Below are 17,237 nucleotides of genomic sequence, written 5' to 3'. Positions count from 1 at the left end.
GGGTCCCGTGACTGGGGAGTTCCTGAGCTGAGCCCCGGCCATGCGGCTGGAGAAATAAACATCTCTGAAACATCTACCACGAATCTGTCCATATATACTTCGTTTCCACGGGACTCCTGGTTTGAAATATGCTTGTTGCAGTAATCCCCGCTGCAACAAACTGGTGGAGGAATGCAAGCAAGATACCGATCCCTGAGGAAGATTCGTGAGTAAAATAACCACTCTAGACCTCTCTCTTCTCACCTTGGTTTGGATATTCTCTCTGGACTATGGAAGAATCGTGGGAAATGGGGCTCTCTGAGCCACAGAAAGAAATGTACCTAGAAGTTAAAGGAATCCTTGAACAACAAAACAAAAAAGTTATGGAACCGGGAGATCTAGAACTTTTTTTTAACTGGCTTTTCAAAATTTCTCCTATATTTCTCGAGAGTTACTTTTTGATATTGAACCTCCTGGATCTTGTCAGGGGTGTTTTTGGGACAAGATCTTGTGGGAAATGAAAGATCAAACAGAACATGTATTAGTGATTGAACCCTTGCGTGGATCCATGGTAGTCAGTGAAGCTATTCAGGATCATTTATATGGTCCTATTACCCCTAAAGCAAAGGATGGCCATAGTCCCACGGCTGAGGCCGTGCGGCCGCCATCCCTGTGGCACATGCCGGCGGAGGTGCCTGCGCTGGATACGCCCGGCCCCCTCGGGAGCCCGTGTCTTATCGCAGACCCCATCCCTGTCTCGGGGTCCCCGGCCACGCGACCGCGAGTGAGAGAGCGATGCCGCAGGCGCCGCGGGTGCCGTGGGCCACGAGCAGCCAGGAACCGGAGATCGGCATGGCAGGCCGCTCTGAGAGACTGGCTCGGAGAGCTCTGTAGAGGGAGAAGCGGCGGTTTCCACAGCGACACGAGAAGCCGCGCAGCGCCGAGCCGAAACGGGGCCGCACTCAAAGCAGCGTGGAGTTTGCAGAGCGGAACCACTCACAGGCCACGGAGCGAGCGGCGATGGCAACGTGGGGCTGTGCAGAGCCCGGACACGCGCCGGAGCAGCGCCGCTTGGAGAGCGCGGAGCAGTTGCAACGCGGGGGCCCGGCCAAGACGTCGGAGTCAGCGAGGCAGCAGCCACGCGGGACAGGCACCCACGACGAACACGCAAGCATGTGATAGGAAGAGTTATAGCAACGAAAGTCACAGGAACTGTGAAATGGTACAATGTAAAAAACAACTATGGGTTTATAACACGAGATGATACAGGAGAAGATCTATTCATCCATAGAACTGCCATTAAAAGGAATAACCCTAAAAATTACCTGCAAAGTGTAGGAGATGGAGAAGTTGTACAATTTGATATAGTGCAAGGAAAGAAGGGTTTACAAGCAGCAAATGTTACTGGGCCTGGGGGTATTCCAGTCAAAGGCAGCCGTTATGCACAAAATTATAAACAATATCCATCCCAGCAATTTCCCTACCCACAGCCTACTTCCCCCTTTTACCCTATACCCAATATGAACCCCTTCCTAAGTTTACCCTATCCCCAGTTTATTCCTAATCCGTTTTTCACCCCATGGCTTCCCTATACAATTCCATTTCCCTACAATTCCTCTCCGATGCCGAGGGGGGGATGAAAAGGGGGAGGGAAGAAATTAAACCCTCTCCTGCCTCAGTTTCCCCACAAAACATGCCCAGAGAGTTCTGTCTCCCTTGTGTCAGCCCTAAGATGTTCCACAGAATCTGTTTGGACATTTAAAAACTCAGGAGGGTGGCTTGTTTTGTCTTGAAACTGTTCTTGTTATGTTTATCCAGTTGTTTTCATTCTCCTTTTATTAAAATAAAATGGGTGAGATGTTGGGGTCCCTTCCCCCCCTGCCATGGAGCCCTGGGAGATGGGCCCTGGGGGGGGAGACACGGGGTTTCCCTGCCCCTGGTCAGTCTCATTCTCCATTGGTTGGTTTGGGTTCCCTGGTGCTGATAACGCCAAGGACCCTCGGGTCCCGTGACTGGGGAGTTCCTGAGCTGAGCCCCGGCCATGTGGCTGGAGAAATAAACATCTCTGAAACATCTACCACGAATCTGTCCATATATACTTCGTTTCCACGGGACTCCTGGTTTGAAATATGCTTGTTGCAGTAATCCCCGCTGCAACAGATTCCACAACCTCTTTCTCAGGCGCACAGTGGTGGGATTCTTGGGGTTGTCCTGTGCAGGGTCAGGAGCTGGACTACAATCACAGTCACAGATTCACAGAATGGTTTGGGTTGGAAGGGACCTTAGAGATCATCTCGTTCCAACCCCTTGCCACGGATAGAGACACCTGCCACTAGACCAGGTTGCTCCAAGCCCCATCCGATCTGGCCTTGAACACTTCCAGGGATGAGGCAGCCACAGCTTCTCTGGGCAACGTGTACCAGGGCCTCACCACCCTCACAGGGAAGAATTTCTTCCTTATATCTAATCTAAACCTATGCTCCCATGTCCTTCCTGTGCTGGGACCCCAGAGCTGGATGCAGCACTGCAGGTGGGGTCTCAGCAGAGCGGGGCAGAGGGGCAGAATCCCCTCCCTGCCCTGCTGCCCACGGGGCTTTGGATGCAGCCCAGCACACGGGGGTTTTCTGGGCTCCTAGTACACACGGCCGGGGCATGTCCAGCCTCTCACCCACCAGGATGAGATCTCCCGATGATCGTTGTGGGTCTCTTCCAACGCAGAATACATTCTGTGGCTCTGAGTTGTGCCGGGGCTGCTGAAGGGAGCGGTGACAGCCGAGGCCCGGGCGGCTCCTGCCGCCCGGCGGCGGCGCGCAGAGCGGCGGCGGAACCGCGCGGCCCTTGCCGGCGTTTCCGGCGGAGCTGGGGAGGTGGCACCCTGGCGGTGTGAACATGGCGGGGCCGTGGGCCGCTCGCGAGCTGCGGGCCGGAAGCCGTGAGTGCGGGAGGGAGCCGGCGGGAGCCGTGAGTGCGGGAGGGAGCCGGCGGGAGCCATGAGTGTGGGACCGGGCCGAGCTCCGGCTCGTACTGCGGCGGTGCCTTCAGGGGCTGAGGTGCCGTTATTAGGCCGCAGGGGAGTTGGCCTGTCTGAGGGAAGGGCCTCTGCAGTCAGGGAGCGACATTAACCTTTGCATAGAACCACAGAGTAGCTGGGGTTGGAAGGGACTTCTGGAGATCATCCAGTCCAACCCCCTGCCGGGGCAGGGTCACTACCAGCAGGTGACACAGGAACGGTGTTCAGGTCCTGGTGGATTTGGAATGTCTCCCGGGAGAGAGACTCCACACTCTCCCAGGGCAGCTTATTCCAGTGCAGTGCCCCTCTCCACGGAAAGAAGTTCTTCGTCATGTTGAAGTGAAACTTCTTGTGTTTTAGTTTATGGTCATTGTTTCTCCTTCTGTTGCTGTTCACCACTGAAAGGAGTCTGGCACCAACCCCTTGGCACCCGCCTTTGAGATATTTATATACATTAATGAGATCCCCTCGCAGTCTTCTGCAAACTAAACAGGCCCAGCTCCCGCGGTCTCTCCTCATAAGAGAGATGCCCGAGACCCCTCATAATCTTTTTGACCTCTTTTGTTGCCTCAGAGTATCCTGTTGTCACTTCGTGCAGGCAATGGAGGGGCCCAGCATGGTCACTTGCTGGAGCTGCATAAGTGCTACCTTGTATATCTTGAGACAGACAGGTGGGTGATCAGCAGTGTTGTAGAAACCAACACCTTATAGAGAGGTTTTGAAAACTCAGAACGCATCACAGAATGGTTGAGGTTGGAAGGGACCACAGTGGGTCATCTGGTCCAACCTCTCTGCTCAAGTAGGATCTTCCCAGAGCACATGGGACAGGATTGTATCCAGATGGTTCTGAAACATCTCCAGTGAGAGAGACTCCACACCCTCTCTGGGCAATCTGTTCCAGTGCTCGGTCACTGCACAGTAAAGAAGTTCTTCCTCGTGTTCACGTAGAACTTCCTGCCCATCTGTTTCTGCCCATTGCCCCATGCCCCATGGGCACCACCGAGCAGAGCCTGGTCCATGCTCTGACCCCTCCCTTCAGACACTGAGAGATATGGATGAATTCCCCTCTCAGTCATCTCTCAAGGCTGAACAGGCCCAGCTCCCTCAGCCTTTCCTCATAAGAGGGATGCTCTGCTGGACGCACCCCAGGATTGCTTACTCTAGGAATATTGCTTACTTGGTATCTCTCCTATCACCAGGGTACATCTCCACACCAGCTTTCTCTCAGCTGACACGTGAGGAGGTGGTTCGGATGCGTAACGAGCTCTTCACCAAAGAGAAAGAGAGACAATTGTCTCTTCACCCACGGATTGAGAAAATCAAAGTGAAATACACTGGGAAGTCGCACCCTGGTAGTGTGTTTGTCATGAACAAGGCTCTCTCTACGCCATACAACTGTGCCATGCGTAAGTGGATGGACTCCTGAACTAGCCCCTCATGGTGAATGTTGTGCTGCCAATTGAAGTAGAAACAGTTAATTTTTGGAGGCTTTTTTCACAGTTCATCTTTCCAATTCATTTATAAATATGAAACTTGCAGTTTGTTGTTACGTATGCAGCAGTATGAACTGCAGATCCTGAGAAATGTGGTTAATAACTGTCTAATACTTCAGGGTTTTTTTTACTTTCTTTAGATTTAAGTGAATGGCACTGCAAGAAATCTGTTCTGGCTGTTGTGGATGGCGAAATCTGGGACATGTACAGACCCTTGACCAAATCATGTGAAATTCAGTTCCTTACCTTCAAAGATGAAGATCCAGAGGAAGTAAACAAGGTAAGTTATTATCTTATTCCATTGTAGGTGACCCTGGTTCTCTGTACCTTGCCTCATTGCAGGTGGCCCTGATTATGACCACTTGAATCTATGTGCACCTTTCAGTTCCATGCCTTTCTTGCTTTCTTTGTTGTCATTAAAGTTCAGACATTTTTAATGTCTTTTTAATGGTGCATCATGGCTATCATTAGCTGGACCAGCATGTGGGCTAGGTGAATTGTTGGCATTCCTTTCAATTGTTGTATTATTCTATGATTTAAGATGTAAATATCTCCAGGGTTACATCTGGCTTGCATTCTAAGTGCAGTTTTGATTTTTTAAATTTGATTCTGTTTGGAGAATCATCTCTGGATAGAAGTTTAAATACTAAAGACAGTAATCATAGCATCATGGAAAAGCTTGGGTTGGAAGGGACATTAAAAGCTCATCCAGTTCCACCCCCTGCCATGGGCAGGGACACCTTCCACTAGACCAGGTTGCTCATAGCCCTGTCCAGCCTGTCCTTGAACACTTCCAGAGGTGGAATGCTTGGATTGGCAGCTAGGTTTCTGCATCATCCAGTTGAGTTCTGGGGGGTTTTTTTTGGAATAATCAGCTTCTAGGCAATAAATCCATGTTCTGAAATTTTGTTCGCAGGCGTATTGGCGTTCCTGTGCCATGATCATGGCATGTGTGCTAAAGCGAGCGTTCAAGGATGAATACTCAGTCAACCTAGTTAAAGCTCCAGAAGTGCCAGGTGATAAAAGTGTTTTGTATTGATTGTCTTTTGCTGCTTCTTAAGTGAGTGTTTAGTAACCAAACTTAGAAAAAAATCAGAGGCTCCTTTTCCAATGATTGATAGTACTTAGCATTGATACGTGTATTACACATTATTATAGTTGCCTTTAATTTATAATAACCATGCTAAAACCAATTTTGTTATCAATGTTCAGAAAACTGGTCCATGTGGCCACTGGGTTTCAGACCACTTAGGATTTCATAGCTGAAATTAGTAACTAAACTTCTGTATTGTGAAGTGTCATGAGCAAGGTTTCTAGATGTGATGTGACATGTTTCTGTGGAATTTGTTCTAATAACTGCATAGACTTGTCCAGCACTTGAGTTACTAAAAATTACAATGTCTACACCAAATTGGAAGATTATTGAGGTACAAACAAGCTTAGTAACGACTTGTGCTCATCTGTGATCTGATTTAAGATTTAGAAAAGTGAGAAAATGCACAAGAGAGGAGGTCGTTTCAATAACAAAGCCTGCATATTTATGCCTTTAATATATGAGAAGCTTGGTTGCTGGTCACATGGAGTGCTGTATCTGCTTCTCTTTTTAGCAATTTCAGCATTTGTTATGATTGATAAATACAGGTAAATATTTCAGTTCTACCAGAATTCGGAATAATCTTGGATGTACTCAGCTATATCATTATACTGTATGTATAGAAATAGTGTGAGCTTACTGGGTTCTCATAGATTTGATTTCTAAATAGCCATAGCTGAATATACACAAAAGAGTGTTCTAAAAACTATCAGAGAAATTTGTGTTGCTTTTACCAGAAGTTGGTGCCATGCTTGTGTCATGGATAAACATTTTACTTCAGCTCTAATATTGTCTTATTTCTCTATGGAATAAATTCCTCTTTATATTTAATAGTTCGCATTTATTGCATGAAGCATACAATGGAAAAACTGTGAAATATTTTTAAAGTGAGTGGTTTTGGTTTTTTCCAGCAGTGTTAGATGCAGTTTTGTGAAGCAGTGTATCTTTTCCTCTCTTTTCTGGGATTCTATTATACTGACATTGCATTCAAACTCCTTTCAAACTATTTTTTCATTCAGTGAAGTGAAAGGAAATTAAAACAACCCAAGTTCAATCTGCCATTTTATAGTATAATCAGAGTTGAAAACTTTTGTTTTATGATGAATTTCTAAAGATAATTCTGTTTTTCTTCTCATTCATTTTGGTGTAAGAATATAATGTGACTGTGAAATACATACTTTGTTACAAACATGAGTATTTTTTCTTTGGATTGGAATTACAGTGATCTCTGGAGCTTTCTGTTATGATGTAGTTTTGGACAATAAACTGAATGACTGGAAACCAGCAAAGGTAAGCACTTTTCAGTCGTAAGCCCAAAAACTTGTATAGCTTGTGTCCTTGTCCAGTTGTTCTTTTTTAATAGAGGAGAAGGGACAGAGCTTTTTTCCCTTTTAGTTACTACACATCAGGAGTACTCTTTGGGAGCTGATCTCAATTTACCACACACTGGTTCTATGGCAGGGTGCCCTCAGAGTTCCTTTCAGATGAAACTAAACCTTGAGCTTCTTCCACATGCTTGCAGGCTTTAGGTTTGTGGGGCTACAGAAAATTCTAATCTGGAGTACAATTTCAGAAACAGTTGATGAGGCTGTTGGGACCTCAGTGCCATCTTTGTTACTGTACAGATCTGTTCCTCCTCAACTGCTCTTGTTTGGTAATATAGATGCAGCCACAATCTTTGTGAGAGTAGAGCCTCTGAAAATGAAAGTGTGTATAAGGCGCATATTTTTTGGTGGTTTACAGCAGAATCAGTTTGTTGTTGAATAAAACCTGTAAGCACATTCAGCTGCATCTCTCCTTAATAGCTTGCTTATATTTCATGCTCTGCAGTTAATCTAATAATATGAATTCTCTGAATCTCAGAACTGTTTGTGATCACAAATGTTTTACCCATCTGGTGCCCATTCTTGTTCTTGTGCCCAAGAACCAGAATTTTTCTTCAATGTGATCTTGTAGCTGAAGTAATTTATTTAGAAATATTTTCTACATGACATAATAAATGTAATTTCACCTCATAACAATTGCTTATTTACTAGTAAATCTGAGTTATGCAGAACTTCAGATTCTGGTCCAAGGGGACCAATTCTTATTTATTAAATATTCAGTACCCTTTTTACACTTTCATCTATCACAGTAGAGCTTATTTGTAAGTGAGGACACCACTGTGGGAGACAAGATCTATAGATGAGTATTTAACAGTAGCAAGGCTGTGTGTGTAGTACCATGTAGGGAAAACCTGGTCAGTTTAATTAATATATATTGTTTTCGATGGAAAATTGCCTATTGACTTGACTGGACATGGAATCTGTCCATTAAAACAGTGATGATCTGTGGCACTCTTATGACAATAGCAAGACAGTCCTACAGTAAAATTGCTGTATTTAGGGTTTATAGTAGATGATCTTTGTTGTTTTGACTAATGTTTAGTATTTGCTGTTCTTTATCTGTTCACTACAGTTGTGAAAAGGTGGTTACAGTTTTTATGTCCTTTTTTTTAGGACAACTTCTGTTCTCTTACAAGGGATGCCAAAAAGCTGATCCATCAAGACGTGCCCTTTGAAACACTGCATGTTGAAGCAAAAGTAGCACGTGAAATGTTTCAGCATAACATGTGAGTGTCTGAATTTTCCTTTCTTTCAAAGAGGTAATTAGAAATCAAGTCAAATCTCTGTTTGGTTTTATAAATCTAAAATAAGATGTGACAGGTGAAGTAAGAAGGTACTTTTCCCACTGCTCTGAATGAGCCTGCCTCCATTCTCTTTCCACCAACTTGCTCACACCAACTTACTTAGTTCTTGTTATTCTCCCCAGTGGCCAACACCAGGCACCTTTATTGGATGTAGTTTTGTGACAAACTGAAAGACTAAGACTTCTTTTGCTCACTAGTGAGCTTCAAGATTCCACTACTATTAAATTGAAACTCTGGTGGTTAGCCTTGGCTTGGTAGTTAGTTTCAGCCTTTGCTGAAAGGATTCCATATTTAAAGAAATGTACATTTTTCATGTCCTGATGTCTTCAAATGAAGATTTGATGAAATGCAGGTTTTGAACTCTGCAGGGGGAAAATGGGTAAAATACTTTGGTCTGTGCTATAAAAAAAGTTTGTTCAAAACCTCCTGTCTTCTTCGCTGAAAAAAATACCTCAGCTCTGTTTTGGGAAAAAAAAATTTCTGGTCCACAGCTTTTTGGCAGGTGGAGAGATGCAGGAGGAAAATGATAAATAATTTATCATTTTGTAAACCAAAATTAAACTACGATGAAGCTCAAGTTGCAAAATAGCAAGTTTTTTAGCTTAATGTTGAGGTGATTTTAATGTGACTTATGGATCATCACCTCCGCTTTGTTGGCTGCACAGACAGCAGGTGGGAGCTCACTTTTGATGGTACCTTTAGATATTGTGTAGAGAAAGCACAGAGAACGCTTTGCTGTATTGTAGGTGACCAGCTGTTGAGGAGTACACATTGCATAAAATCAGTTTAGGTGGTCAGATGGTGTCTTCTAGTCTTACAGGTGACTTGAAAAACTCTCGTTTGTAGTAGTAGGTTCATTGTATCTTTCTGAATAAAACTCTGCTGTGGGAGCATGGCCCTCCTATAATAGACTGGAATCGATATTTCAATAGGAAGGGACCTACAACAACTGCCTAGTTCAGCTGCCTGACCGATGTGGGTTTGACAAGTTACAGCAAGTTACAGCATTGCCCAGATGCCTCTTAATCAGTGACAGGCTTGGGGCATCGACCACCTCTCCAAGAAGCCTGTTCAGTGTTTGAGTACCATCTCCTAAGGAAAAGCTTCCTAGTGTCTGGTCTGAACCACCTCCCGCACAACATTGAACCATTCCCAAACATCATGTCTCAGGATCCCATGTTGACTGTGCCTGATGATTGCATTATTTTTAAAGTGTCTTTCAGTAGTGCTCAGTATAATCTCCATAATTTTTTCATGAAAAATGTTGACTAACATCTCTGTTAATGAAGCATGTCAATATGTGTTATCACTAGGAATTTAAACCAGTCTCAAAGCTCACATAAACACAAGCATGATTTTTAGGAATTTTAAATGAATTAAATTAATTTCTGAACTGTTCTTATAAGTACTAGGTGTTAAAGGTGAGGATTTTTGAAATAATTTTTTTTCTTGTCCAGATACAAAATGGAGATGATAGAAAGAAAAGCTTCTCAGAATATGGAAGGAATTGTGATGTTACATAGGTAAGCAAAACTGAACTCCTATTCTGTAATGATTCACTGAAATATTTGACTATATTGCAAGTACTCTCTGCAAGTGAGAAGAGCAAGTTACTTGTGATGGCTTTAAATTTAAAGATCACTTGTATTCGTTACTGTCTGCGGTCTGTCTTAAGATGCTTGGGGTGGTTTGCTTGCTTGTTGTTTTTAATACAACTGTTATTTTGTGATACTTTGTAATACTACATTTCTGTTTCTTTTTATGTTAAGGGTGGTAAATGCCAGAGAAGTCTTACTGCTTTCAGTGCTTTTACATGAAAACTAAATAAATCTCTACAGCTTGACAGGTTAAATAAAATACAAACCAAATACTTGTTTGAAAACAAGTGTTAGCATTGTATAATGGATTTTTCTTTTTCAAAGTTGTCAAGTTTTTCCTAACTTGCAAGTTACTGCTTTGTAGTGGCGGAGATGGGAATAGAACAGCTTGTTGGGATACAGTATAAGACACAGAGTTCTTAGTCTGGAGGCAGGAGTTTGTGTTGTATCTCATGCAATTAAAGGAATTTCTCTCTATCTTAGGCTGTTGTAGGATATTCAGTTTTCTAGATGTCTAAAGAGTTCCTCATTTGTCCACATCTGTCTAAAGGAACAGATGTCTTTGCAGTGATGGTTCTTGAAATTTTAGAACAATGTTGTGTCATTCTTTCCTTCTTTCCACTCTGGTTTGCTCAGTAAAGGGGAAAATGGGCTTACCTATTGATTTCTGGGAGAGGTTTGTTCTGAGTATTTCTTTGCTGTCTCTCTTTTCTTAATTGATTTGCAGTTTTCCAAGAACTGAAAGGGAAATAACTGTGCAGGTTGTAAACACTGTACTGTGGAAAGTAGGTGGTCTTGGAGACAAATCTTTTGCTGGTGAATGACAGTTATCCCAGTTTTAGAGCCAACATGGCATCAAGGACTTTTTAAACCTAAGATCCTTTCCTAGACTTGAAGTTTAAGTTTCCTAAGTTCATTTAAGGAAATTGTGTGACCTATACTTTTGGTTTAGGAAACTTAAAAATGCTGAGCTGGGGATTTGTTTAGATTTGGTTAGCGATTTGTGTGGATTTTCTTTCTGTTGATTGGAATTTGCTAATCAAAAATAAAACCTAATCTCATTGTACTTCACTTCAAATATATTTGACATCTAGGCTGGGGTTTTTTTTCATCCCCCCAGGTTTGGTGACTTTGTAGATGTTAGTGAAGGTCCTCATATTCCAAGGACAAGTTTCTGTTTCCAGTATGAGATAACGGCAGCCCATAATCTTCAGACTGACCAGTCTGAATTGATGAGGAGATTCCAGGGTGTGTCCTTGCCAGTCCATTTGAAGGTCAGTAATCCATTTTTCACACGTTTTCCTTCCTTAATTTAGAACATTTTGCCTATGTTCCCATCTTTGTTAGCTGCTGTGTTGGTAGCTAAACGGAATTCAGAATTGGGAGCAGTAGAAAGGGAGGGCCCCGATGATGACTGTGTTGGATATTTGGGGTTCATTTTCCTGAAACTGTTGTGGATATGCAGTCAGAACTAGAAAGGTTTTCATCAGAGGGCCCATGATGTTATTTTTCAGTATGGAAAGTGTTGTTTCGGCTATGTAATTTCTGTGTGGATATTTCATTCTGCTTGCCTAAGTTGTGCATGCCAGTCTTCTGGCATCAAGGCTACTGACTGCTTAAAAGAGCAGAACTTTGTATTTATACTCATGATAAATACACCATTCAAAGAATTTCATTACACCAAAGTAAAATGCAGCAACAACAAAAAAAAATCCTATCTCTAATGAGTCTTAAACAAAGGCTTTGCTGAATGGAAGGTGGGGGCAGGAGTCTTTTTTCCTGTTCCTGTTGACTTACATGATTTTGACCTTATGGTCTAGCACAGGTACTACTGTCTTAGTTGGGGAAGTTTTCAAGGGTTCCTCAGCTCATCTCTGTGTTCCCTTCCTAAGCATAATTCCCATTTTTGTCAATTAACCCCTCAAGGATTCCACACAGTGGATGAATCATAGAACCATAGAATGGTTTGGGTTAGAAGGGACCTTAAAGTTCATCCAGTTCCAATTCCCCTTCCATGGGCAGGGACACCTTCCACTGGACCAGGTTGCTCAGAGCTCCATCCAACCTGGCTGTGAACACTTCTGGGGGTGGGGCATGTAATGGGTAGACATTTATTCAAGTCCCCCACGTGAATATGGGCAATTGGACACCAAAATTGGAAGTTGTGGCATTTGAACTGGGCATTATTATTGTTTTGTGCCATCATTTCTAGACATTTGTCAGAATCTATTCTATGATTATTTTTTACCTCTGCTAACATCCTTTAATGACATTTCACACAGGCTCACCACACTGTGTGGCACAAACTGCTGGAAAGATCAAAGAGGCTGGTAAGTCTCCCTAATGAAATACAGGTTACCAAATACAAAGGAGGACAATTTGAATGATTAGGGGTAGGTAGTATACTCAAGAACTTATCTTTAGGAATGGAAATATTCACAGGTGAACAGAAATCAGAAATCTAACTGCTTGTTTAGTAGAGGACATGGTAGCACTCTTTCTGAGGTTTGTTATTAAAATGCATCGTGCCATTTAAAAAAACCCCATATACTATTTGATCGATATGATTTGTACAATTAAAAATATTTTAAGGTAAATGGAACTTATAAAATTATTATTAATAAATGTTACAAAATATTATAAGCCACATATAACCAAATAACCACTACCAGTACATGTTTAAACATAGGAAGTCTTTGTAAAAATTAAACAGTGGCTGTTTTAGAGCCTTCAGATCAAAAATTTTACTTACTTATTTGGCAAGAGACAGAAAAAAAAAGTACTTTATGTCTTCCAAAACTTGTTAGCCAAGGATGTGTTCTGAGCCTGCCCCATGACATCTTCCCTGAACTTAGTTTGAATATTCTTGTATTCAGGTTGTTTAATTTTGGAGGAGATGATAGTCTGTGTACGTTGTCCTTTCCTATCACAGTGACAGTATGAGGGGAGGATTTTCAGGATCAAGGAGAGTGAAATAATTTTTAAAAATCTAACAAAATTGATATCTTTCTGCAGGTCACTGAAGAAGAATATTTGGAAGCAGCAGAACGTCTTGAGGCAAAAGATGGAACTGAAGAAAAAGATGGAACTGAAGAAGGAAAAACTGTATCAATTTAAATTAAGTTGAACCTCTAAATGTACATAATAAAATGTATATTTTTACATGACTTGTTTGTGCCTCATACAAAAATTAATTTGAATTCTGTGACCTAAATCATAGATAAGTATAGACACAGGTATACATGAGATGTTTCAGTCCACTTAAAAGGTTTCCTTAAAGAAAAAAAGGGCAGGGAGAGGGAAGGGCATGTTTTATCTGCAATAACTTGCAAGTTGCCCCTGTCCTTATCTTGACAACAGTAATTGCATGTGTCCATCCATATGTTGTTGCCTACTGCAACTGAAACGACAACTGAGACGAGTAGTATCTTAAAAAGATACCCTTAGAGGTTATGTAAAGGTGTAATTGTCATTGTTTTACCAATACAAAAATAGCAGAATGTAAAAGCCAGAAAGTTCTTGGAGTTTAATGATTTCTTTCTGCTGCACAAGTGCAGTTAAAGATCATTTTCCAGAATAATACCAAGAATGTAGTTCATTACTTGCATCCCCAGTGTAGTAAGATTTATTATGCATTTTCTTTCTTTTATATTTAAATATGATGACTTCAATTAAATTTCACAAGGGAATTTTGTTAGATGGTGTTTTCTGACATTTTGTATTTTCATTTCTAACTCATTAGACTTGTTCTTACTATACCAGAGGAGATTTTTATTACTTTTTGAAGTGCACATATTTTCTCTGAATTTTATGCCAATTATTATTTTTACCATTAACTGCATCACATGGTTTCTAATCAGTTGACACCACAGTTTTGTGAGAGCAGGGTAGTATTCAATAAAATACAATTAGGTATAACCCATGCTTTCTCAGGATACTAGGAAAACTGACGGTTTTTTCTCCTCTTGATTAATGATGCGGAGGACTTTTTATAATGGTATCAGATGCTTGTTTTTTTGAAATAAAATTGTGATTTAAAGTTTATCTTCAAAGTACACATACGGTTTTAGACATTCTATATATTTTCATTAAACCAAACTTGCCAGAGTGTACTTTAGCTTTGAACCTCTTCTTCTGTTGCTGTTGAAGAAGCAGGCATTCTTGTCTTGAGAAACACAAAAATTTGCTGTTTGTGTTGGTTTCTGGGTTGTGGGTTTGGTTTTTTTTTCAGTTTTGGTTGGTTGGTTGGTTTTTGTTTATTGTTTAATGCCATACTTGCCATCTCTGATTAACCCAAGACTGGTGAAATTTTGCCATCTGAATTTTGAGATCCAATCCAGGTGGTCTGTTTTGGATCTTAAGCTTGTTCTATTACAACCCACAGAGTCCCCTGATGTCTACTTGCTATTTTGGGTATCCAGTTCAGAATTCCTCTTAGATTCCACCAGCTGTAGAGAAATGTGAGAGTGCTGCTATCCCTTAGGAATATACCTTTTTTAACTCTAGCTGGAATTTCAGAGCTTTTCTGGTATGTTCTTTTTTGTGGGGAGTGGTGGGAGGGGTTTTTTTGTTTGTTTATGTTTGGGGTTTGAGTTTTTTCGTTGGAGGAGCAGAGAAGTCACCCCACAGGTGAATCCCCACAAAAGGGACTTTTGCAAGTGCGCGTGACTACAATACCAAAAATGCTGTTGAGGTCTGTATTAGACCCTTCCCTAGAGGTCTGTGCATAAAAAGGTGGAAGCTCAAACTTTTGCAGAACTTGGTACTATTTCACACCTTGACTTCCAAGGGATCCAGAAGGCAGGTTTTCCTTAGGGAGAGATGTAGCTGGAGGATGCCTTGGGAAAGCACCAGGATTCTCACAGAGAACAGTAACAATTAAGAGAACTGGGCAATAGTGTTCATTTCTTTCTCACCACGGCACATTTTGAAACAGGAATGTAGATTCAAGTCTGTTCTGCCAAAATGGGATTCAGAGCCACATGTGCAGGGGAGAACATGTTTTTTTGGGAGATGGCTCATACGGTATTTTGAGTACTCCCTGCCTGATCTGTATTAAGTGATGGCACTGCTAGAAAAGTCCTGAACATTTCTTGGATGAGCATGAGAACAAGTGGAAGCAGTGCTCAGTGCCCATGGCAGCCACAGAGCAGCAGGGAAATATGACCCTGAGCTCAGGGCCATTTGTCTATTTTACCATTGACTGTTGGTGCATAAAATGCTGAAATTGTCTGCTGAGAGGGCTGTTTTAGCAGCTGGGTTAGAGTAATGTTTCCTTTCTCTTTTTGGCTTAGGTTTTCTGAACTTCAGCTGAACTGCAGCTGAACTGGCTGGCTGTTTGGGGCTGTGCTCTGACACACACCTGCAACTATCACTGTATAACTTAAAGCTATGGAGTTATATAAAATAACAAAATGGCTATGGAAAAGCTCTGGCTGAATGTGGATTCTGGATGTTTGTGCACTGTCCTGCCTACTCTGGGCCCTGGCCCAGTCTTCTCCATTGGAAATAGTCAGAAGACACCATCACTGATCAGTTCAAAAAGAGACAAGGAAGTAGATTCTGTTATTTTCTATACTGAACACTACAGGAAACTGCAGGGATTAGGGGTGGATAGATGATCAAAAGACACTGCAGAATTTAGCCAATTCCTCTTCTTGGCTATTTCTTTTTATTAAATATCTGGGCGTAAAGAGGCAATTTTTACTCAGGAAAAGAACTGCAGAACCAGCTAAAGGTAAGGAAGAATCTAGGAGGACACAATGCTGCAAAGAGTAGGAAGAGGAGGGCGGGGTCACTTACGCTGATGTACCTGGACCGAAGATGATACTGGCCAGATTCTGATAAGGAATAAAAATCTTTTTATGGTGAAAGTGGTGAGACACTGGAACACATTGTTCAGAGAACTTGTGAGTACCTCAGCCTTGGAAATGTTTGAGGTCAGATTGGATGGAGCTTGGTACAACCTGGTCTAGTGGAAGGTGACCCTGCCTGCGGCAGGGGGATTGGAACAAGATGATCTTTAAGGTCCGTCTGAACCCAACCCATTCCAGGATTTTATGATGAGAGTGGAAAATGCAGGAACTGAAGCCTTCTTCCTTCTTGCACATCTCAGTAGTAGCTTCACAGCTTCTCACACTCAAATTGTTTCTCCTTCTGCGTCTTGTTTTAAAGAGTTGAAACTTTTGATTCTTCCCTTTTGTTTACTGGTATTATCCAAAAAAGGGAAACCTTGTATTTAAGGTTAAAGCTACATAGTGTCTTGATCCTAACAGGTGGCAGTAGGAAGGTTGAACAGTTCCAGCTGACACATAAGACCAAGTGAGAAATTTTTTCCAAAGAAATATTCTGTATTTCAGGTTATCATGGATTTTGGAGATAGAAAAGGCAATTAGGATATAGTATGACTAATTTCATAACAGAAAGAATTAAATGCCAAGAAAGAGTTACTTTTTTCTTACCAAGGCAGTAAAGCACTTCCCTGGGAAATTGAACACATGCACGTGATGAAAATACTCTATCTTCAGTAGACATCAAGTCCTTTCATAACAGCAGCCAGAACAAATTTCCCTTTCTATTTTAACTTCTGGTAAGGAGTAATCTCTTTACTGCTTTTTGGTAACTTACCTAGCACTATTGCACTCAGTGCAATACTTTGTTATATTTGAAGCCAGTGAACTTGCTACATTTATTTTGTTAGTTTCTGCAGACACAGGAATGTGGCAGCATAAAGACATTTATTTGATGGAAAGAGTTGGCAGTGGGTATTTCTTGAAGAACACCAAGCGTCTGAAAATGGTAATGCTATCATGCTGTGGTTTTTCATGAGACTTAATCCCAGTCACGGACAGCATTAACATTTTTTCAGAGTGAAAAGAAAACCTATTATTTTAGTATCTGCTAATATAATATCCACAACCAAAGTATATCTGCTTTTCTGGGGAATCAGCTATGCAGAAAGAATACATATAATTGGTCTAATATTGGACCATATTTATATTTGCTATCTATTTCTTAAGTTTGCAAATTACTCACATTTTAAAGAGACAAAATGTGAGGGAACAAATATTTGATTTTTATGGCATGACTATGAATCAGGATAGTGAGTGGAAAGATCTGTTTTCTTCCTTAAGACACCTACTATTGACGTGTGTCTATGCAGGATAGAGGCTCTAGGATCATCTTTGCTTCAGCAAACCGATACTGCTGAACATGGCCTCAAATGGACAGGGAAATCAATGTGAGCTTCAGTTTCACCCAAGAAATGAGATTTTATCTTGGCTCTCCTCTCTTTTGCCACAATTTTCTTCCCTCTTTTAAAGCTGTTTTCCCTGGAAAGTTAATAGGAGTATGCTTTTCTTTACTGCTGCACCAC

At 41.8% G+C, this 17,237-nt stretch overlaps 1 protein-coding gene across 1 annotated transcript; it reads left to right on the top strand.

Moving 5' to 3' along the window:
• Window positions 1–2,836: 2,836 nt before the first annotated feature.
• Window positions 2,837–13,029, top strand: MRPL39 (mitochondrial ribosomal protein L39). The gene is made up of 10 exons (XM_048295228.1): window positions 2,837–2,911; window positions 4,189–4,395; window positions 4,623–4,762; window positions 5,399–5,498; window positions 6,798–6,865; window positions 8,074–8,186; window positions 9,722–9,787; window positions 10,983–11,136; window positions 12,145–12,192; window positions 12,878–13,029. Exons 1-10 carry the CDS (start codon window positions 2,869–2,871, stop codon window positions 12,977–12,979), a joined length of 1,041 nt encoding a protein of 346 aa, XP_048151185.1. The 5' UTR covers window positions 2,837–2,868; the 3' UTR covers window positions 12,980–13,029.
• Window positions 13,030–17,237: the final 4,208 nt, after the last annotated feature.

This window comes from Corvus hawaiiensis, chromosome 2, assembly GCF_020740725.1.
Source record: "Corvus hawaiiensis isolate bCorHaw1 chromosome 2, bCorHaw1.pri.cur, whole genome shotgun sequence".
NCBI lineage: Eukaryota > Metazoa > Chordata > Aves > Passeriformes > Corvidae > Corvus > Corvus hawaiiensis.
This window is presented reverse-complemented; position numbering and strand designations above follow the sequence as displayed.

What these genes read in the sequence shown, in the direction of transcription:
- MRPL39 (XM_048295228.1), top strand. Translation starts at nt 2,869, where the DNA reads ATGGCGGGGCCGTGGGCCGCTCGCGAGCTGCGGGCCGGAAGCC. An exon ending in GCCATACAACTGTGCCATGC is followed by an intron (nt 4,396 to 4,622) that starts GTAAGTGGATGG and finishes TACTTTCTTTAG; the next exon opens with ATTTAAGTGAATGGCACTGC. An exon ending in CCTTGCCAGTCCATTTGAAG is followed by an intron (nt 11,137 to 12,144) that starts GTCAGTAATCCA and finishes CATTTCACACAG; the next exon opens with GCTCACCACACTGTGTGGCA.